Consider the following 23,770-nt stretch of genomic DNA (forward strand, 5'->3'; position numbering starts at 1 on the left):
GTTTGCATCCTGTGAACCATGTGGTGAAAAACGACCATTTTGTGTTGATGGGAATGGTTTGCAGTGCTCAACAATCAATACGAAACTAGCCTATTGGCCCCAAGCAAACGATTAACGTATCCCATTCTAGTCGAAATTCTAGTAGTACGCAATGTTTGTTTTGTTTCGCTATGAAAGTTTGACAGATAAAATGAGGGGTTATTGGTTTTTCCTATGTTTCGAGGGGTGAATCGATTAGCTTGGGACCGAAGAGAGTACCAGAGCTGAGCCAAAAAGTTGAGATCGTTATTTCGGGACCTTCTAGTCTTAGAGTTACCTCTATGCTTATACCATAGAGGTAACTCTAAGACCACTGGGTCCCGAAGAAAATCATTATTATTTTTGGCTCACTCAGTACCAGAACAACGGTCCCAAGCAGTCCCAAGCTATTTCACTCACCCCTGCATGTTCTGCATGAATCCACACACCCCTGATGTTATCTGTCAAACTTTCATAGCGAATCAAAACAAACATAGTGTAGTAATAGAATTTCAACTAGAATAGGGTACGTTAATCGTTTACTTGGGACCAATAGGCTACTAAAGTGGTGAGCCAATTTAAAATCGTTAGTTTCGTATTGATTGTTGCTTATACCTTGTACAGACATACAAAGTTCACTGTTGTTAAGCTAGTACCACAAATGGTACGTTTTGAGGTACTAGATTAAAGAAGTACAACGGTACTAATTTGTATGTCTGTCTGTGGTATTAATGTACGGATGAATACGTTTTTTCAGGCACTCCTGCTTGTACATTTTGACAGTCTTGTTCGTCACGTAAACCAGGGCTTTTTGTCCGCAGCCGCAAATACCTTGCCAGATCATCGGTAAGATCAGAAGCTTTCTTGCAAATTTATCGACAAAAACTAGTTTGAACTTGCTAAAGGACCTCACCTTGACCAGTGGCTCTATAGAGCTTTTGTCTGGGAAGCTGCCCATAATCCATCTTCACGTAAGTTTCGTCGTCTATGAGGATGAATCCTTCGTACTTTGTAAGAACCTCATTGTACAACTTCCGGGCTCGTCTTTTGGCCACTAGCTTCTGCTTCAGTGTCCTGTTTGGTTGCTTACTGGCCCGAAAAGATCGAAATCCTTCTGGCTGACGAATCCTTCTGACGGCGCTTTGGCTGGCATTGAATTCCTTGGCGATAAAATAATCCGACAGCCCTGGGTTTGCCCTAACCGTTCTCAACGCCTTTAAACTTCCTTTAAACAAATAAATCATGACGAACTTTCCATCACTGAAAGAGGAAACATTTCAAAACAAACTTCTGTCAAAACATTCCAGATCCGACCGCTAGGAGCACTGCAATAAAATAAACAGTGCGTCCAGATATTAAATGACTCAAGCTTTAAAACCAACGAAATACCTGCATGATTCCATCGATGGCTGCAAATCGTATCCGAATACAATCCTACCGGATTAAACTTTGTTTCATTAATTTAGTTGGTCACGTCTCCATAATTTTTACACAAATAATAATTTAACGGCGCCGGTGGTGTAGTGTTAGGCGTGATTACCTCTCACCCCAGCAGGCCTGGGTTCAATCCCAGTCGGCGCCGCCGGGATGTTCTGAGGCATAACATCTCTGATCACGCCTTCCTTCGGATGGGAAGTAAAGCCGTTGGTCCCCGGTTCATGAGTTGATGGGTCGATAGGTAGGGTCCAGGTGTGGGTGCTGCCTTCCTGGCACGTCGGTAGCATTGGTGCTCAGCACGGAAAACAAGATCGACGGAAAAAACAAACCAAAGGAAAAAAAAAATAATAATTTATCCATGAATCCGATGTTCATTCAACTGATAAATGTTCAAGAACTAGCTTGGCGAAGACATTAGATCTATGCCTAAAAAAACGTGGCAAGCCGCACCAGTTCACGAAAGCCATGGATGCTCCCTTGCGTGTTGAGTAGAATACCCCCCAGAGCAACATTGTCATTCGATTGATGTGTACCTACAGGTAATTGATGAATCTACGTTACGGTCGGCCAGCAGATGGAAATGATGTGAAAATGATAATGACGTTTTGCTAGCTGTCAAATCGTATGGAATATTTTTTAGTACATCATCACTTTTGTGGTTTTGGATTTCAAACCAAGGTGTCGCATGCACTGGTGCAGTTTTGTGTAGATTCATCAATTGAAAAACAACTCTAATAGTTTCGCTTATTTTGATCCAAAAATTTATCAACTTGCTGACAACTTCAAAATTCTGGTAAAGGTAAATCTGGCCATGCGACACCTAGTTTTCAGATTTGCATTTACAAAACTGATGATGTACTAAAATATATTCCATACGATTTGACAGGTAGCAAAACGTCATTATCATTTTTCACATCATTTCCATCTGCTGGTCGACCGTCACTTAAACTCATCAATTGGCGATATAACAATAACATAATGTGCCGCTTGCGGCAAATAGGAAAACAAATTTATGATGGTTTCAGTAATAAAAAACAAATCAAGTTGAACATTGCATTAGGTCCTAAGTAACATTGATCGATTCTCTTCGTCCACTTTCTCTTTCGTTAATAACTTGAGAACGAAACCGTTTCTTGTTGTGTTTGTACACGGCGAATGAGAACGACCCAAATTTGAGTTTAGTTCACTCATAATCGCCAAAAGTGCAGGAACTCAGCGATGAGTTAATTTGCCTCATGTTTTCCCAGGTTTTTCCAGGATTTTCCAGGGAAAAATTCCTGAATTTGAGAAAAGTAAAGATTGCATTCACTCAGTCTATTGGTACTACTAGGAGACTGAATAAAATTTTCGTCAATTTCCTCATTTTCCGGCAGATTTTTTAGGTTTTCCACAAGAAACCATGAGACAAATTTTACTCATCGCTGAGTTCCTGCACTTTTGACGATTATGAGTGAACTAAACTCAAATTTGGGTCGTTCTCATTCGCCGTGTAGTATTAGCTTCTTTTATCGATATGTGTGCTGAAAATACCTGGGAATGTCTTTATTCGGCCCTGGGGATACAAAGAGAAAGTCGACGTTTTTTTTAATATTTCAACATCATTTTTCACTTCTCCTATTCGCCACGAGCGCTATCGTTAGATCGCCAATAAAACACATCTAAATCTTAATTCGTTACGACTTTGACCATGATACCTTCCACAGCAACCCATTGTTCGCCATCAAAGCTTTCGTTTTAAAAGTCGAGCTTTTATTAGAAATAAAAAGCTCTTCCTAACACCCAAGCTTACACCCCATTATTTCTCGCCCGCTGAGCTGGGCGAGTTGCTGAAAATGAACCATCAAAATGAAGGACGATAAAGCAGGCGAAGCTCGAGCGCAAGGCAAAATCTGTTTCATAACAAATCCGGCACACAGTTTCATAAAAAGTACGGAGTGTTTTTATGCTGCTCGCAGCATTAATATTCTTCTCCTGGTAATCAGTAGAACTAAATTCCTAGTGATAAAATTGTAGATTTATAAGTTAAACATTTAAAATTTCGTTGAAATGAGCCACAATATGATGCGACTGGCCGGACAGCGATACATTTCGGTGAGTGAAAAATGGAGTGGATTGCGTGAAGGACAACCTGATATTTTTTTTCTTCTTGAAGGTTATGTTTACATCTACGTTCTATACCTGTTTTGCCTTCACTGACCTATATTCTATGATTGAAATTTAATGATAAACCCGTCACACGTTTGATTGTGTATATTCTAGATTTTAAGCCGAGTTTGGTCAGGAACAGCTGGAGCTGCTAAAAATTCAGAGGATGCCCTGAGAAAAACACTTCAAAATAAATTCCCTCAGGTATGTGGGCAATGTCTATGATGAGAGGCTTATCAGGACAATGTGGAGCAATTATTGACCATGATATTATCTAATCTCTGTTTGTCTTCCCAACAACCAACCGGCGCAATCGTAGGCTAAAAACGTAGTGGTAAGCGACATCTCCGGCGGTTGCGGATCGATGTACGAAATCTACGTGGAAACGACAGAGTTCAAGGGTTTATCGACGGTGAAGCAGCACCGACTGATAACGGAGACGCTCAAAAGCGAAATCAAAGACATGCACGGCCTCAGGATACACACGTCCGTGCCTAGTGAGTGAATAAATTTGATTTTTTTGATGCCCTAACAAGTTGTACGAATCATTTACTGTGGGATGGGAACGCGGTTACTCACCAATGAAAGTGTACTTTGCAGATTTCCTCCAAGGGCGTTGATGCACTTGAAACTTGACCCGACACTTTTCAACTCTCTTTCTACGCAGAATAACAAAAGAACAACGGGGACACGGAGTTTCTCTTCTAGGTTCAACAATAGATGCACCAAGCTCACGCGAGAATACTAGCCGATCAAAACTTGTAATGGCCGATCAGCTTCAATAATGCGAGCAAACACTACTTATCGCTCAATATGGCTCTACAAAGAAATTGATAACGCACAGAAAACCGCACAACGAATCAACATTCAACGATAAAAACAAACCGCGAAGCGAAATTCTTTTCCTTGACCGCAATTTGTGAGGGGATAATGCACTTTTTACACTGCGATATGCGTGAGACAGAATGCACCAACTAGCGGGCGAACGTGTCGGAGTGAATGCGATGGCAGAAGTGCTCAGCTGATTTATGAAATGTTTGTACTACTTTACCGACAAACGGTGTTGGGGGTGCTAAATCTAGAGGCACATTTCAAAAGGTCCTATCTGCTGTGATCGATTCTCTCGAGGTTGGTGACACATCTAGATTAAAGAGAATAATTATAAATTCAGGCTCTTTAATCTAGATTATCTTAATTTTATTGAAAATCCCACATAGTATATTATATTTTGATATATTATATATTACATTTTATTTATTTATATACCGTGCACTAGAAATATTTAAAGGGAGAGATAGGCGGAGAAAACAAAATACAATTCGGCAGCAGGGATTTGTTCCTAAATTATCTTGCAACCCTTGCTAAAAGCTAGCACTTCAAATAGCTTTTATTTTTGATTTGATTTACGTGCAAAATAATAACTGATTGCATTGCAATATTTTGCACATTTCTTGGTGCCATTTATTAACCAACGAAGATCAATTAATCAATAGAGTTAGAATAATGTTTTTGGTTCCAAAAACTAGTTGAATTTGAGAAGCACACAAAACATAAAGGTGATTGAATTTCTGTACGATTGCAATACTCTCAAATTTATTCTAGTAAGAATACGAAATCCTCTGAAAAATCTAATTGGAATGTTCGATTGGCTCAGATTTTGACAGTTCGTTTGGCTCAAAACATTCTCTCTGCCCATCTCTCCCTCTGAGTATTTTTACGGTGCACTATCTGTTTCTAGAGAGGGTCTTGTATACACGGTTATTCTAGAATACTCCTTTTATGACTATTTTTTACACATTTTCAAGAATACGGTTTATACATACGTCAAAAAATGTTTAGATTTTAGTTACAAATGAAGAGTACTTTTTATGCATTTCCGAGTATGTCAACGACGAACAAAAATGTGTAAAAAGTAGTCGCCGCTGAGAAAACAAAATTTATGCCGTGACGTGCCGCCATTTTCAAAATAGCTTTCATTGGAAAAGCAGCGTTTTAATTCAGTTCCCGGATTATAACTGTAAAAGGTGGTAAAAGTGTCAGCGGTGGGTCAGCGGAAAATGAAGGAATGGTCCAACACTTTGGAACAGGACGTCTTCATGACACTGGCAGGTAATTAAAGCATTTACTTTTATCTTTAACCAAATAAAAAATTTTAACCGAATAAAAAAGTAACGTGTTAAATGAAATTTTCAAAATAATGTAGATCATGTCCGTGGATGCCTCCGAATCATGGGACAACTGTCCAGAAAAGGCGGTAAAAAGCCACCAAACGTGATGCATTGGGAGTCGAGGAGGAGTTGGCAGCACCGCTGATTTGATGGATTGGTGTAAGTGTTTTGACGATTGATGCGAATAAAATGTAGAAAGGATTTATTGCATTTAATTAAATAAATAAATATTACTGTTAAAATTCTTATGCATTTTTATTCAATATTTGAAACGAACTTGAAATACAAAATTTGTTTTATCCTAGGTATTTTTTTTTTTCTTTTTCAATGTGAAAACTATGCATTTAACTATGCATGTGGGAGTATAAATTACGCATTTATACTTTGTTCGGGTTGTCAAAACTACGCATTTTTAAGTTTACTATGTGGTGTAAAAAGTATGCAGATTCTGACGTACATTCAATTTACGCAAAAGAGAGTAAAAACAGTATACTCCTTTATTGGGTAGTCCCATTTTCCAAAGAAAGAGCGTACTTTATAGTCATAAGAGAGTTTATTGTGATTACCGTGTAAGAGAGGAGCAAACTGCACGCAGAAAAAATACTGAGACGTAAACCAATAAAATATTTTGTTATTATTTAATACGAAATTTCGATTTATTTCAGTTCATAATGAAGTTTCAAATCAATAAAGAAGCCTATTTAAATCAAACCAGCACAATTTTTTTTAAATCTTTTTTTATCATTGTGTGTGTAATGCACGTTTCAAACTGTCAGTCTGTATCGACATCATAACATTGTTAATAAAGAAGCAAAAAAGTAAAATGATCATTTTCCTTGGCATTTTCTAATATTCTATCATTTCAGGAACTCCTCCTCCACCAACAATTACATTAGAATCCACACCATGGTGTACAGAAAGGCGCACAAGGGAAACATGTTCTTCCACCCATTCACGCACCAAATAAATTAATAAAAAACAGTGGCTTAGTTAGTAACTTAATTGAAACCTTAATTGAAAAATGTGGGTTTATTTTTTTATAATGACAGCTAATCTGACCTGAGAATTTAAATAAATTTGGTTTTGAAACAATAAAAATAACATTTGAATGCAACAAAAAACGACAATTACTTTAAATAATGCTTCAATTGGATTCAAGCAAACATTTTTTTAAATCAATAAAAGCCGATGTTCAATTCAATAAAATTAGTAGTATTATCCCAACTCAATTTTGTTGTTGAATTAATCTATCAGTTTTATTGATCCATATTCTATTCAAAATTTTGTTTAACATGATCATTTGATTTGATAATTTGTTTGATTGCACTATGTTTTTTTTCTGCGTGTGGCTGCTTTGGAGCCAAACGAACTGTCAAAGCCAGAGCCAATCGAGCACCACCTTTTCTTCGATACAATCGATGTAAATATTTAGAATATTTGACAAATCTCAGGTAATCATGACAGCAGTTGGTCTCTTTTCTTCATTCATATTGTTTTCAATAATCAAACGTTATGATTACCTGGGTTTTGTCAAAAAAAAAAGGTAAATATTTACGTAGTTTGTACCAAAGAATTAAAAATATTGATTGCATTGGCAGTGTTGCTAGAAGTCACTTAGGCATAGGTTGCCAAAGCAGTTTGTTTTGAATCCGCTCCTCTCTTATACTAGACCCTCTGAGGCATAACATCTCTGATCACGCCTTCCTTCCAAGGGAAGTGAAGCCGTTGGTCCCCGGTTCATGAGTTGATGGGTCGATAGGTAGGGTTCAGGCGTGAGAGCTACCTCCCTGGCGTCGGTAGTATTGGTGCTCAGCACGGAAAACAAATCAAGGAAAAAAAGAGGATTAAATGTGATTCCGGAAGCGATGTCGGGATCTGATCCTCAACAATGACGTGTGGAAACTATTATAAAGCTATGCTTATCTATAATTACTGAACGAAAAAAGAAGCTGAAATAAACCGGGACATTATTTTGTACAAATGTCCGTGTTTCAATAATCGTTTAATAAATCTATGAGGACCTTTCGAAAGCTACTCGGGAACACTTCATGATTGAAGAGATCAATCCCAAGCCGGATGTCGTCGGATGTAGCTCTTTTCGATCTTTTCCTAGAGCTCATCTTCCAGCCATCACCAGAATGCAGTAAATCTTCCGGGTGTCTTCCGTGCTAACCTGAAGAGTGAAGCAAGTCGGTATTGACTTCTTGCCGCAAGATTTCACCAATACATCGTTGCTAGTGTAGCCGTGTAAAATCGATTTGCTTATTATTTTCAACCACGAAATCAGCTGTCAAAGTGTTCGACTTGACAGCGGATTGTTTTTTATTTTCAACCAGTAAAACGCTTGTATTAGTGAAACTGCTCACTAATACTAACGGTGGTAGAGAACTCTATTAGCCGTACTAGCCAAATAATTCACATCCAATATGTGTTTCTCAACAAACCTGGGTATCTCGCTTTCCTTGATGACATTTTGAAAAACCTTCCGAGCTGCTTTGGAGATATTCTGCAGTCGATAGAAGCACTCCTGAGATGTTAGTTAATGAGAATTTTGAAAGAATAATATATCTCACTGAAAATAGAAACAATGTTTTGTTCACCAAAACAAAACACCTCGTTTCTCTAATTGACAAAAATGTTACATACGACTTAATCAAAAAGGACTCCAGACAGTCGATTAAGAGAATCGAACAAAGCATCAGGTGTTCGTGTAGGTTCGTGTTAGTGAAAAATGGGCAAAAATATTTACACTGTACACAAACATCATCCTCTGATCAAATGAAACCTCAGACCATTCAAAACAAAACACCGAAATCGCTTTTTCGAATGATAGCTGCAACCGGATGACGGTTGTTTTGAAATCAGTGATTTTCCTCTCGAATACAGGATGAAACTTGTTATGAGAAGGGATAGGGCCTTCAGTTGAAATGCGTAATGCTCTCTGCAGAATGACTGTCATACTAAATGGAAATGCATATGGTATTGCCCTAATAAAAAAATACCATAAACGAACGATAACCCTAATGATTGAACTATTCCACAAATGGTTTGGATGATACCTCGAACACGTCGTTAAGCAAATTAACCATAACATTGTTATTAGGGTGGTTCAGCCCCATAACGCAAATCATTCAAAACGATGATATAAATACTTCTATCGAACGTCATTTGCTGATCTGAGCTGACAAACGAGGTGGAAGCATATGCATCGCTATCAGAGCTGTTACGAACATAGGTAAAGCATGAAAACCAATGTTTGGCTAATTCGTGGTGGAGGAGGTTTTCTCCACCACGAAAATTTTTTGTATGCTTAATGGAATGGCTTATGATGGCTATTCAGTATGGATTTGTAGATTATCAAATTATAAATCTAATTAAAAGCACTTGCATGTCACACTATTCTTAAATGTTTGTCCTCTGAGTGCCGTATGTGTTATAGCTAATTTTCAAACGAAAATCATCCTGTATTTGGATGACAGTCATATGGATGTTCATCATCTGACGACGAATTCAACCATAAGAAAATCATCCGAAATTCGAATGCATATTGTTAAAGGGCTCGAGCAATGCAATAATCATTCGAAGTATTGCGGATGTTTTGGTTCAGTATAGTGGTGTTAGTATTTCAAGCTGAACATTGCAGTAGGTCCTAAGTAACATTGACAGATTCTCTTCGTCGACTTTCTCTTTGTATCCCCACGGCCATATAAAAACATTCCCAGGTAATTTCAGCACACAGATCGATAAAAGATGCTCTTATCCAGCATTTAATACGACAAACACAACAAGAAACGGTTATATGCTCAAGTTATTAAGGAAAGAGAAAGTTGACGAAGAGAATCGATCAATGTTACTTAGCTTGATTTTATTGCAATGTTTATATTTTTACACGAAACAGTTGGCAGTGACGTATTTCTATCTGTTCGCAGATGTTCAGCAATGTTTAGAATATTTTTGCTTCTAACACCAGACCTTATATAAATGTCATTGCATTGGACAGTATACCGGCAGTGCGGACAGTGACGGACTAGGACGTCGCCGGAGGCATGGTGGGTATATAAATGGTGATACAGCTTTGTCACTATATAGGCGAGGAGGTCGCGGGTGGGAAAAGTGCAGTTTTAGAGCAAATTGTAAACAAACTCGGTCGCTGTCCCATACAAAAATCCAACATGGCTGAATCATGAATTTGACACATTAGAACACCTATATGTAGCCACCTTGGCCGGAGGAACAAAAGAGACGACAAATCAAGCTGAGCCTTGCATTAGGTCCTAAGTAACATTGCTCGAATCTCTTCGTCGACTTTCTCTTTCGTCAATAACTTGAGCACATAACCGTTTCTTGTTTTGTTTGTCGTATTAGATGCTAGATAAAAGCTTCTTTTATAGTACGTTCAGACTACAGAGTTATAACATGTTATAGCGCTATCTTGATGGTGGTTTCTGTGTTGCAATTAGTTGACAACCGTTATAACATGTTATAACTCTCCAGTCTGGACAGCGTTTTATCGAACTGTGTGCTGAAAATACCTGGGAATGTCTTTACATGGCCGTGGAAATACAAAGAGAAAGTCGACGAAGATAATCTGTCAATGTTACTTAGGACCTAATGCAATGTTCAGCTTGAAATAATTATTCTCTTGGCGTTCCCTGTTTACAACTTATTGGTACCGGCGGAAGTGTTTGTTTATGTTTATGTGCAGTTTGAAAGTAAGTATTAATAAAGTATTTTGTACCTCAAAACTATTAAATTAATAAAACATTTTGTGTAATATGAAGTGTTGTAATCAGTAAATAAGTTTCAAACAAGTTGACAAGATGACCCAGTGCCATTAACTGAAACGTCTAAGAGAAGCATAGGAGAGAGAATTTCAGATTTCGGTTCTGAAGGAGTCGGCCGAATCCGATCATCTCGTCCAGGAAGGTAAGTTAACTGGCGTTCACGGCGACTATAACTCTTTAATCTTATGGTAAAATTCAATAAGCATCTATCAGTCTCTGCGTATTTTGTGTTATGTCTTCTTTTCACCGAAAAATCTCATAATTCGAAGGTGCGTGCCGTAAACGCTTCTATAGTTCTTCCTGAGGTCTTCGTGTAGACTTCCTGTAGAATTCTTCAGATCTTCTTGTGGACTTCTTTTGGATATTCTTGTGGACTTCTTACCGATCTTCCAATGAACTTCCTCCAGATCTTCCAATGAACTTGCTCCAAATCTTCTTGTTTTTCTTGCAGATCACCCTATGGATTTCTAGATTATCTTTTGTGCTTCTTCTAAATATCTCCTTTGTGGACTTTTTGAGGTAAAACACATGACTGAATGAGATACCCTCGTTAATAATGCTCCTCATTTTTTTCGACATCTGGTAGTGGTTTGTTTACATGGACTTACAAGATTTTGTAAAAGAACATAGTCGGACAACAAAAAAGTTTAACAACATAGTTCTTTTAAAAAACGTCAGTGTCAACATTAGAAAGGGGCGTAATTCCTTGTGTAAACAATGGCGTTAGTCGTCGATTTCTCGCGAATAAAATCTTACTCATGACAACTCCAACAGGTAGATGAATATATCCTCTACCAGCTGGCATTGTTAATTTGGAGGGGTGAGCTTTAATTCGCTAGAAATCGACGACCAACGCAATTACGCCCCTTTGAAATGTTGACACTGAAATAACTCGAATCCACTTGAATCGACTAACAGACAAAGATAAACAAACCACCTGGATGTTAAACTGAAGACCGAGGGGCTCATCGCGTTTATTCGTGACGTCAACGTGCAGCATTCTATTGAAAAATTGGTGGCAAGTGTGAAAATCAGTGCAATATGTCTCAATATATGGCTGCAAAGTACAAGCGCGAACACCGAAAGCGTGCAAAGGACCAACAGCCGGAAAAGCCTCCGAAGAAAGCAAAGACCGTTGCGGAACGAGTTCGGTGTCACCGGGCCAAAAAGAAAGCAGCCAAATGTAATGCATCACCTACTACCGGCTGGGACGCTGGAGAAGGGTCTTCAACGCCAGGTAGGAAATCTGAATTATTTTTACAAGGGACCGGTCAGACTTCCCATTTGTGGCACAGACCTAACTGGTCCATATTTACCGGCCAGAATTGATGATAGAAGAGTTACGCAGAGTGAAGCTTGCAACACTGATGTCGATTTTACTTTAGTCGGGGAGAATTTAATTGGCAGGAATTCATCGACCGGGTTTCTCCCGAGGTTTCTACTTTATGTAAGAAATCAACAGTTCAAAGGGACATCGAGCCTGAAGCTTGGCTTGCACCTCTCTGAGAATGAAGGTGAATGGTTGCCATGATCAGAGAAGTTGAGAATGTAATCACAATCACAAAACACATTTGCTTGTGGAATATTGGCACTTTGATTGATCTTGATAGGCACGTTCGGCACAGCTCAATCACTCGGCACGAATTAAGGTGGGCAGAGTTGAATATCTCTTGGAGCTACCTCGTGTTAGACGAACATCAATCCTAAGTCACGATTATGAAAGTTATATGTGTCGTTCATAGGTCGAGCCTTATAAAATTCTTAAGTTTGTTTGCTCAGTGTAATGTTCAACAGGGACTGCAGTAGCTAATGAAAAACCTGCGAAGAACAAAAAGAAACCAGATGTCCTGTCTTGTCTTAGGATTGCGGAAGAGAGACCGACGTTAGATAGAGGTGTTCCATAGTAACCACATGAGATAAAGATCTAAGAAGCCTACGAATTAAGGTGTTTGGTAGGAGAATTTTCTACTTTCATAACTGTTCCTACTTCTGAAGTAATTAGACGTTAATTCACAAACAAATCTTTTATTTATTGGACTTCTTAACAATTTGGACACGGGGACAAGTTCGAGTCACTTCAACACGATCCAGATCTTATTGGAATCCGTAACAAAAGGGATTAAGAAAAAGTTGTTCCGCCTATAGATACTATAAGATTCCATCTATAGTATATACAGTTCCGCCTATTCCAATTTGTTGGTCTAGTGCTACGTGCACTTTACCAGATTTTGTGGTGAAAGAAAATACGCGATTTACTATGGGCCGTTCACTTGCGCGAACAAGGAAACGAAACCGACGGACCAAGGCGGCTCTTGTACGTTACGCTAAAAAACGTGAGGAGTTGATGAGTGTAACCAACAGGTGGCAAGGTATTGTTGACCATTTAATTTGTCGGTTCCTGCTGAAGTACCTATTTGACCCTTTTTCAATAATTTTCTATGTGTCTCATTTTGCGATTTTGTTTTTGCAAGTGTAGGAAATTTTATAAAATTATACCTAAGTAGTGATTGAGAACATTTTCTGATGCCGGAATTTTCCGATATTTTTCCAGGTCTCAAAATGGAAATGCTTGTTGAAGGTATGTGATACAATGTTCTTTTTGAATACCTAATAAACATATTTAACACAACTTACCTAAACTTTCAGATGTACATTCGGCTCCATTGGAATGGGAAATCGTAATAAAAGAGGAACCGCTGGATATGGAAGATAGACCGACGCCGCTGCAGACGCTAGAAGAGGATGTGAAATTACCGGATCCGGACAAATCGGAAGACCTGATCGGACCAGACCCTGGTCAGTTATTGCTTCCGCTGAAGAAAGGTACTCGGAATGTAAATGATGTTCGGTGCCGCTTTTGTCTGCAGTTTATTCGACGTGATGACGAGCGAATCTCTGTACTGAGGCAGAGAGTGATATCTGTCTTGGGCTTCAGAACCAGCAAATTTTTCCCGCGTTCATGCACGGTCAGATGTTGCGAACGTTGCAAGACTTCATTAGACCAGTTTTACGAATTTAAGCAATCCTGTATGGCGGCGTTGACTCAATCGAAGAAACTTCTTGCCACCTTTGCTGGACGCCAAAAAGCTGAACGGCCAAAGAAATGTAAGACGGAGAATGTTTCCAGTGAAAACTTGATGAGCCAGCTCGACGAGCCAGGACCGGATTTGGGTATTTCTTCACCGGAGCTAAACTTGGCGCCTACCAAGGAGGATCCAGACTTTCCGTATTTCTGTGGCCGTTGCTCGACGCAGTTCGCTAACGAAACTAGCTACGTAAGCCACAAAGCGTTCTGCACCAACGAATCTAAAGTTCCCAAGACAATAATCCTGTTGCAGTGTGCGCAGTGTCCGAAGAAGTTCCGAAGTCAGAAAAATTTCACACTTCATACCAACTGGCACAACGGTATACACATGAGAGCCTATCCCGCGGTTGTTCTTAATTCAAAGCCCTTTCTCATTTTAGGAATACGAACGATTCCCTGCCCGCGTGAGGGCTGTGACAAGATGTTCTTCACCAATTACGATCGCCAAAGGCACGAACAAATCTGCGGTCAGGATGCCAAAGTGCTATGTAACATCTGTGGATCCTTGTTTCTAACGGAAAGCTATCTGCGTCAACATTTGATCACCCATGAGGACCCGCAGTTTACGTGCGAAGTGTGCCATAAAGGTTTCCATAAGAAGTAGGCAGCCGGTGATGGCGTAATCTGAGCATTGTTAAAAGTTATCTTTTTCTCTTTCACCAGAGCCGCTCTCACAAAACACACCCCAGTCCACTCGGGCGAACGGAACTTCGAGTGCGAGGTCTGTGGCAAGCGGTTCAAATCGCATGAAGCCCATCGGGTGCACCAGCGAATTCACACGCAGCATAAACCGTATGTGTGTCAGGCCTGTGGTGAGCAGTTCAGGTTGAATTGCTTGCTAAAGGCACATGTTGAGAAGGTGCATGGACCCGGAGAGGACCCGAATGAGGTTCAAGTCAAATCTGAGATCCAGTGAAAAGTTGCTGGATTGGCATTCCTATTTGGTGAGACTCAAGAAAGCATGGACCATAATGATACGCGAAGTTTTTAAGTAATTTTCAACTGTGTCCGGAGAGCATTCTTCTGTGGTTATGCCGGTAGTATACTATAATAATAATAATAATAACAATGAACTACGTTAATTTCAACATCCGCAAAACATAAACAAAAACGTCAGATTCAAATAATTAAACCATATATCTCAAACTTCACGCGTAAACGCAATTCACTACAAAATGATGAAAAAGAAGAAACAAAATCCAAAACGACTTAGAAACAAGCCAAATAACAATTAAATTGGGGAATTTGAGTATTCTTGTCATTCTAAGCAGCGTCTGTCCTTCTATTAGCATATACACTGATAGGCAAAATAACGTGCCCACATCGGGTCTTATTACGAGTGTCACTTCACGGTGAAAACGAAGTGAAGGGACCACTTGTCACTCACGGTGAAGTGATTGCCGTTTAAATCAAATAGGAATCACTTCACCGTAAAGTGACATCGGTAATAAGAGCCCAGTTTTGTCAACCCTGGCACCGAGTGGTTTGATCCGACAAGACCGGAAGAACGATTTGATCTTCTTGGCAGTATGCTTCGGGTCGTTGTACTGCTGAAATAATACGAACTTCTCTTCAGAGCCCGTCTGGACGTCTGGATCAGCGAAACCTCCAGATTTTCCCGCAGGATGTTGAGGTAGGAATCTACCATCATTATCCAGTCGATTTTCACGAGGCTTCTCACTCCATCCCACGAAAAACACCCCCAGGCCATCGCCAGCGTGGTAGCCGCCCTTGACGCCGAGCACCCCACACACCCGTGGATCCAAGCCATCATCCGATCTGCTCCACCAAACACCACCGTCGCCTGGATACCCGGTCACTGTGGGATCCAGGGTAACGTCGAAGCTGACCACCTCGCATCTTCAGGTCGACAAATGAGCAAATTAAGAAAAGTTCCAGGCCCGGATCTGAAAACCTGGCTTTCCAAAATTACATGGGAGTCTTGGAGGCAGGACTGGCTGGACTCACGAAATCTGTTCATCCGTAAAATTAAAGATAAGACACACCGCTGGGAGGACCTACCTGACCACCGCTCTCAAGTAGTGATCTCTAGGCTTAGGTCAGGACACACCCATATCTCACACAACATAACGGGAAATGGCGAATTCCACCGACCCTGTCCACTATGCCAGATCCACCATTCGGTGGAACACTTTATATGCCACTGCCCGCAATACCAAGGAGCTAGAAATCTGTTCGACATCCCCGGCAGCATCCGAGACGCCCTCAGTGAAGATCCTTGCCGCTCAGCGGCACTACTGGCTTTCCTCCGCGAGGCAGGCCTGTTCTCTCAAATATGACTACAGCCGACCGAGACATTACCTCCGAAAGCGGACCCCTCAATGATGCATGCTGTCATACCCTCAACTCCGACCATGAGGACAACTACCTGTACACCACACCACGACCAGCCCGAACACTTTCAACAACCACGACCACAGCTGTTCCGTGCGAAACAAGCTATAGTAGCTTCCAAAACACAACATCGTCATTCAAACCACCCATCGTGGCAACAACGCACTCCAGGTAGAATTTTAAGGACACCGAACGAGAAGGGAGAAGCACTATATACTTCTCTTCAACATGCTGCTGCCTGCTGCTCGCCGTAGCGCACGGCAGGCAAGTATATAGGACCAAAAGTAGCAAAATACGATAGGACGACTGCTATAAAAGCGACACAGCCAGCCAGCGTTTTTTTGAGTATTATTCTGACCACCATCCAAGTTACATCCAGTGAAGTAAGAAAGCAATCTGTAGAGAAATAGTGAACTAGTTAGAATAAAAGTAGTGTTAAGGTGATAATTTGATTAGTGTGTTGAATCTTTCAATCCGAACGAAATACAGTCCACTTCCAACCCACCGGAGTTGGCCACGGTAAACGCGCCAACATAGTGGTCCTTCGAACCGGATCCAGCGCCGCCCGTAGGAAAGGATTCAACACCATCGCCACTCGACCGAGTGTATTCCGACACGCTTCCGTGGTGTGCCAACCACAACGTGTACCGCCAGGAGAGGAATCAATTATTGATCACCGCCGCTTGCGAATCCGATTCGCAAGTTTCAACCCGCCCGCCGAAGGATTTTTCTACAGAACCGCTATTCCGAAACCATACGTGCTCGTGCTGTGTGTAACGTACGACGTGACAACGAGTTCATTATGCCAGTGGATCGAACCCCGAAAGGTAAGCCTGCTGCTAAGGAAGCAGTTGAGGGCACAGGCAAGGAGAAGCAGCACGACGAGTCAGCAATATTCGAAGGATTTGCAGAATGGGAAATCAGTGCTGATTCCGAAACCGTGAAGGAAATAACGTCGCTTTCCCGCCAGCGAGACCAGGTCACCATGAAAGTAGTGCGTGTGCAAAGGGCGCTTGTTGCCGCTCGAAACTTGGTGAGCCTCTCACAACTCAGGACGTACATGAAGAATATCGATGTGGCCTACAACGAATACAGCGCAGTGCATAGCAAAATGGTTGCTATCATTCCCCAAGAAAGTTTTCAACAGCAGGAGGAAGTTTATGTCGCATTTGAAGACCGATACAACTTCGTCCGCACGACCATCGATGAGCTAATCATGGCACACGAAAATGCCAGTGTTCGTTCTCAAGCCCCGCAACAACAAATCATCGTCCAACAGCAACCGTTGAAGGCTCCAATTCCAACCTTCGATGGTGATTATGCCAACTGGCCGAAGTTCAAGGCCATATTCCAAGACTTGATGGCCAACTCAGGAGACTCGAACGCGATCAAGCTGTATCATCTGGACAAGGCTCTGGTTGGTGCAGCAACAGGTGCTCTGGATGCCAAAGTAATCAGCGAAGGTAATTACCAGCAAGCGTGGACCATTCTCACCGATCGCTATGAAAACAAAAGGATCATAGTCGAGACGCACGTTCGTGGTCTGTTCAACTTGCAAGGAATGTCATCCGGATCCCACAAGGAGGTGCGACGTCTGCTCGATGAGTGCACCCGCCACGTCGAGAGTCTGAAGTATCTTGAACAGGAATTCCTCGGTATTTCCGATTTGTTTCTGGTTCATATGCTGACGACCGCCATGGACAACACGACCAGGATGGCATGGGAAGGCACACAGAAGAAGGGCGTGCTACCCAAGTATGCGCAAACCATTACGTTCCTGCAATCGAGATGTGAAATGTTGGAGAACTGCGAAACAGCTTTCCAGAAGGTTAATGCGCAGCCCGCTTCCAAATCGACCCCGAAGGTACAAGCATTCCAACCGAAAGCAAGCAACCCGAAGGTCCATGCCGCCGCAACCACACCAATCAGCAAGGAGGTTTGTGATTTCTGCCAAGGTGCACATCGCAACTACCAATGCAATGCGCTTGGTAACATGTCCTTTGACAAACGTATGGAGAAGGTACGCACAACTGGTGTGTGTTTCAACTGTCTGCGCAAGGGGCACAGCTCCAAGGAGTGTTCATCACCGAGGTGCTGCCAAAAGTGTCAGAAACGGCATCATACACAACTCCACAACGACGAGGTAAACCGAGAACCGAAAGCCAACGTGTCCGTTTCGAAAGAAGAGTCCCGCACAGTTCAACCGAACAGCACGGTAGCAAACCCGCCATCCGGAAGAGATATACCGAGCACATCCTGCTCGTGTAACTACGCCGATTCCACGAAAACTGTGTTCCTGCTGACAGCGGTTGTCAACGTGCTGGACGAAAACAATCAACTGCATTCATGCCGAGTACTGCTAGATAGCGGCTCTCAGGTAAATTTCGTAACAAACAATTTTGCAAATCTTTTAAGAATTCAGAAGCATCGTGTCAACGTTCCAATCTGTGGCATCAACGACGTCAGGACTGTAGCCCACGACAAGGTGATGGTCAACATCCGATCTCGACTCACCGACTTCCAAGCACACGTGGAGTGTTTGGTTACGCCCAATGTGACAGGTGTCATTCCGCCAACAAGAATCGACGTGTCATCTTGGAACATTCCCTTCGGCGTCCAACTAGCCGATCCGGAATTCTACAAACCGGACAAGATCGATATGCTTCTTGGTGCAGAGTTATTCTTCAAGTTGATGCGACCAGGACATATCAAACTCGACGACAGCCTTCCCGATCTCCGTGAAACCTGCCTTGGATGGGTTTTAGGCGGTGTATTCACTAACACGATCCACGCCAATCAACCACAACATTCGCTCATCGTATCGTTGGATGACATCGAGGAATCCATTCAACGATTTTGGAGGCTCGAAGAGGTGCCAGATTCGAGTCCTCTGACGAAGGAAGAACAGGAGTGTGAAGCCCATTTCGTCGCCACCCACCAGCGTGATGAAAATGGACGATACCAAGTGAGGCTACCGTTCAAGGATAACGTGCACGAGCTTAGTGACTGCCGAGCGGTTGCTTTGAAGCGATTTCAGATGCTGCAGAGGAGGCTGCAGCGGAACCCCGATTTGAAAGAGGAGTATGTTCAGTTCATGCGTGAGTATGAAGAGCTGGGACACTGCCACGAAGTACGAGAAGAAGACGATCCACCGCACCAGCAAAACTACTACCTGCCGCACCATGCGGTACTTCGCCCATCAAGTTCGACCACCAAGTGCAGGGTGGTATTTGATGCCAGCGCCAAACCAACAGTGAACCACCGTTCACTCAATGAGGTTCTACAAGTCGGTGCAGTGGTACAGAAAGAACTCTATGACGTCATACTCAGGTTCTGCAAGTACCCAGTTGCATTCACAGCCGACGTGCCGAAGATGTATCGACAAATCAAGATGCATCCAAGGGACACACACTATCTCCGTGTTTTTTGGTGTGAGCAGCCGTCAGAGCCACTCCGAGTCATCGGTTACATATGGAACAGCATCGGCTCCGTTCCAAGCTACCAGGTGCTTGCAGCAGCTCGCCGATGATGAATCAACCGATTTTCCGATCGGTGCGCAAATCGCCAAGGAGGATTTTTACGTCGACGATGCACTTTTCGGTGCAAATTCACTTCCGGAGGCCCTAGAAGCAGCAAGGCAGCTGGAAGGCTTACTGAAGAGAGGAGGGTTTTCGCTGCACAAGTGGTGTTCCAACTCAAACGAGTTTTTGGACCACATTCCAAACGATCGACTGGAACAGCCCGTTCCATTGGAAGAATATGGACCGAATGGAGTCATCAAAGTGCTAGGCTTGCTTTGGGATCCAAAAGCCGATCATTTCCTCATCGCAAGGCCGCCAAAATGTGATTTGAATCAACGATCAACGAAGCGTATCATCTACTCCGAGGTGGCCAAGCTTTTTGACCCGTTAGGACTTGTGTCACCAGTGATTGTCGTCGCCAAGCTACTAGTGCAACAGCTGTGGAAGCACAAGATTGGCTGGCATGAGCCCGTCAACGACTCGATACAGGAGCGATGGGTTGAATTTGCAAATACCTTGCCAGCACTCGACAAAATCGCCATACCAAGAAGAGTTACGTTCCACGACGCCGTGTCCTACGAAATCCACGGTTTTGCCGACGCATCATCATTGGCGTATGGTGCATGTGTTTATGTTCGAAGCCTGTTCTCCAACGGTTCCGCCAAGATGAAGTTGCTGAGTAGCAAGTCCAAGATTGCTCCGCTACATGACCTTTCAACGCCTCGAAAGGAATTGTGTGCCGCATTGCTACTAACTCGACTCATTCAGAGGATTATCCCAGCCATGCAAATGGAATTCCGTGACGTGGTCCTCTGGTCGGACAGTCAAATCGTTCTGGCGTGGATGAAACGATCAGCCGATCGCCTCAAGATTTTTGTCCGAAACCGAATTCATGAAATCAATACCTCCACTGCAGGATATCGCTGGTGCTACATCCGATCTGGTGATAATCCAGCAGACATCGTGTCCAGAGGTCAGCTACCAAACGATTTGCGCAGAAACAATCTTTGGTGGACCGGACCAAGTTTCCTCACGAAACTCGAGTACGACGAACAGGAGTTAGTCGATATCCCCGACCAACAGCTTCCCGAAATGACAAGCACCGAAATTGTCACTTCGGCTGTGGTGGAACAGTTTCCACTGTTTTCCCGCTTCAGTGACTTCAGGAAGATCGAACGCATCATGGCATTGGTACTTCGATCCATCGCCAACATCCGCACCAAGAACAGGTCACAACGTATCTTCAACCGGTACGTTACTATTTCCGAACTCCGTCGATCGAATTTCACCATTATGGGGATGGTTCAACAGTCAGAGCTAGCTGACGAAATACGTCGTGTCCAAACCAACAAACCGTGCCGCAAGCTAGGAGGCTTGAATCCAGTGTTCGTCGATGGATTGCTTAGAGTTGGTGGTCGCCTGCAACATTCGAATCTACGAGCCGAGACGAAGAATCCGATTATCCTTCCGAACAGACATCCACTGACGAAGCAGCTAATCCGCACAATGCACATCGAGCATTTGCACCTTGGGCAAAATGGCTTGATTGCTGCTATGCGCCAGAGGTATTGGTTGCTGAGCGCCCGTTCAACCATCCGGCAAGTGACCCGCAATTGTGTAAGATGTTTCCGCACAAATCCAAATATGTCAACGCAGCTGATGGGCAATCTTCCTCAACCGAGGATAAATCCAGCACCTCCGTTTGCAGTGACTGGTGTCGACTACGCCGGCCCATTTTGGATCAAGATGGGAAATTACCGATCCAGGCTCATCAAGGCTTACGTGGCAGTATTTGTTTGCATGGTAACAAAAGCAGTGCATCTCGAGGTCGTGTCTGATCTCACATCCGACGCCTTCTTAGCTGCGCTACAACGGTTCATCAGCCGAAGAGGAATGGTGCAACAGTTGCATTCTGACAATGCCACCAACTTCCGAGGAGCACAACACGAGTTGCACCAGCTATATCAACAGTTCCAGGATCAGCAGTTCACAGGACGTATCCAGTCCTTCTGTCAGCCAAAAGAGATCGAGTGGCATTTCATACCGCCGAACGCACCCGAGTTCGGTGGCTTGTGGGAGGCCGCTGTAAAATCGACAAAGAGACATTTGGTCAGAGTGGTTGGCTATTCCAAATTGTCATTTGAAGAGCTAACAACCATACTCACCGAAATCGAAGCAGTTCTCAACTCTAGGCCACTGTTTTCGATTTCCTCCGATCCAGCCGACATAGAGGAAATTACGCCAGCTCATTACTTGATTGGTAGACCACTTACAGCCGTTCCGGAACCATCCCTTGAAGACATCCAAATTAATCGTCTGAAAAGATGGCAACATCTACAGAAGATGCGTGAGGATTTTTGGAAATCTTGGTCCAGAGATTATTTGTGCAGCCTTCAACCGAGGTCAAAGAATACCAAGACGACATCCAACCTTCGCCCAGGAATGGTAGTTCTACTGGAGGACAAAAATCAACCACCGCTTAACTGGAAGCTAGGCCGCATCATGCAGGTATTCCCAGGGCCAGATGGATTGGTCCGAGCCATCGATGTGTCGTCTAACGGAGCTACCTACCGACGACCGATCAACCGGATCGCAGTTTTGCCGATTGAGGACAACGAGCCACCAACCCTGAGTGATGTTGAATCTACGAGTCAACCGGGCGGAGTATGTTCCGTGCGAAACAAGCTATAGTAGCTTCCAAAACACAACATCGTCATTCAAACCACCCATCGTGGCAACAACGCACTCCAGGTAGAATTTTAAGGACACCGAACGAGAAGGGAGAAGCACTATATACTTCTCTTCAACATGCTGCTGCCTGCTGCTCGCCGTAGCGCACGGCAGGCAAGTATATAGGACCAAAAGTAGCAAAATACGATAGGACGACTGCTATAAAAGCGACACAGCCAGCCAGCGTTTTTTTGAGTATTATTCCGACCACCATCCAAGTTACATCCAGTGAAGTAAGAAAGCAATCTGTAGAGAAATAGTGAACTAGTTAGAATAAAAGTAGTGTTAAGGTGATAATTTGATTAGTGTGTTGAATCTTTCAATCCGAACGAAATACAGTCCACTTCCAACCCACCGGAGTTGGCCACGGTAAACGCGCCAACAACAGCTAAGAACAAGGACTTCCTCTCCGTTAGCCATCCCAGGAAACCCTCCACCTCTCAACGTAAAATGAGTCAGCATCAAAAGACAATAACCGTATCTTAGATATCACTCTGCATAACATAAGTATTCCATATTAAAGGGACTCCCTTCTGGAGCCTCCCCCATCTTTCAGAAGTGCCCCCTCCGGACACTTTTTTCAATTTTTTAATTCTGTAACCAACCCCATTCAGGGGTTCCCGGAGATGAACCAGCGTCTGGCTGAAAATCTCCTCAATAAAGACAATCAACCAACCAACCAACTCCCAGGCCATCCCATTTCTTCCTCCATGCTTCACCATGCCTTGGATGTGGCGCTCCTGAAACTCCTCACCCGATCTGCACCACACACGAATCCGCCGCTTTCGGTTAAACAGCTCGAATTTTGATTCGTCCGCGCAGAGAATCGTTTTCCAGAACTCTAGGGGCTTATCAGCATGCTCCTTGGCAAACTTAAGTCGTTTGGCTTTGTTTGCCTTGTTGATAAATGGGCGCTTTCGGGCAACTTTGTTATTCAACCCCTGTGCTACGAGACGGCGACGAACAGTTCGACCGGAAACTGATAGCTGAAGGGTTTCCTGGATCTATCCCGCGGACAGTTACCTTCAGGTTCTTCTTGACTTCGCGCATGATCTTGGTGTCCGTTCTCGCATCCGTTTTGCGCTTTCAGCCTCTGCCAGGGTGATCCACTACTGATCCGAACGTTTTTAGTTTCAGGAGAATTTTCCCAACCACTGCCTTATAGTTTTGTTTATTTGTTATGTTTGCATCAACAGACTAGAAATAGTCCCAATGATGTGTTGTAAATAAAAGTGCAGATTATACAGACTACATATACTACTACAGTTACAGACGAAAATAACAAGGTTAGCATTGTCAAGTTACTAAAAATTTATAAGTCTTAAATTTTACACTTAGCTGTTGGGCATCAAGCGCCTTCGGTCAGCAAAAAACGCAGAGAATCTTCGGCGAAGCATATTCCGTGTCAAGTGGAAATCGAACATCGACGCTACTCGGTTGAACACTCGCTTACTTACTTACTTATCCTGGTCCGACATCCCTCAGGATCGCACCTGCATCACAATGTTACGCCAATTCACTCGGTCC

At 42.9% G+C, this 23,770-nt stretch overlaps 3 protein-coding genes across 4 annotated transcripts; all 3 read left to right on the forward strand.

The window, feature by feature from the left end:
• Nucleotides 1–3,405: 3,405 nt before the first annotated feature.
• On the forward strand, nt 3,406–4,135 carry LOC135701194 (bolA-like protein 3). The gene is made up of 3 exons (XM_065221955.1): nt 3,406–3,546; nt 3,715–3,804; nt 3,920–4,135. Exons 1-3 carry the CDS (start codon nt 3,502–3,504, stop codon nt 4,103–4,105), a joined length of 321 nt encoding a protein of 106 aa, XP_065078027.1. The 5' UTR covers nt 3,406–3,501; the 3' UTR covers nt 4,106–4,135.
• Nucleotides 4,136–10,543: 6,408 nt separating this feature from the next.
• Nucleotides 10,544–14,571, forward strand: LOC135701136 (zinc finger protein 558-like). Of its 2 annotated transcripts, none has more exons than XM_065221838.1 (7): nt 10,544–10,694; nt 11,004–11,071; nt 11,139–11,789; nt 13,104–13,130; nt 13,199–13,957; nt 14,018–14,237; nt 14,301–14,571. In XM_065221838.1, exons 3-7 carry the CDS (start codon nt 11,594–11,596, stop codon nt 14,551–14,553), a joined length of 1,455 nt encoding a protein of 484 aa, XP_065077910.1. In that variant the 5' UTR covers nt 10,544–10,694; nt 11,004–11,071; nt 11,139–11,593; the 3' UTR covers nt 14,554–14,571. The 2 variants fall into 2 exon arrangements, with proteins under 2 accessions (XP_065077910.1, XP_065077909.1); XM_065221837.1 differs by having other exon boundaries at nt 11,550–11,789.
• Nucleotides 14,572–16,794: 2,223 nt separating this feature from the next.
• On the forward strand, nt 16,795–22,204 carry LOC135701108 (uncharacterized). The gene is made up of 3 exons (XM_065221812.1): nt 16,795–18,369; nt 18,415–19,367; nt 19,432–22,204. Exons 1-3 carry the CDS (start codon nt 16,795–16,797, stop codon nt 22,202–22,204), a joined length of 5,301 nt encoding a protein of 1,766 aa, XP_065077884.1.
• Nucleotides 22,205–23,770: the final 1,566 nt, after the last annotated feature.

This window comes from Ochlerotatus camptorhynchus, unplaced genomic scaffold (assembly GCF_037179485.1).
Source record: "Ochlerotatus camptorhynchus isolate MF236.1 unplaced genomic scaffold, CSIRO-AGI_Acam_v1.1 ptg000150l, whole genome shotgun sequence".
Lineage (NCBI taxonomy): Eukaryota > Metazoa > Arthropoda > Insecta > Diptera > Culicidae > Ochlerotatus > Ochlerotatus camptorhynchus.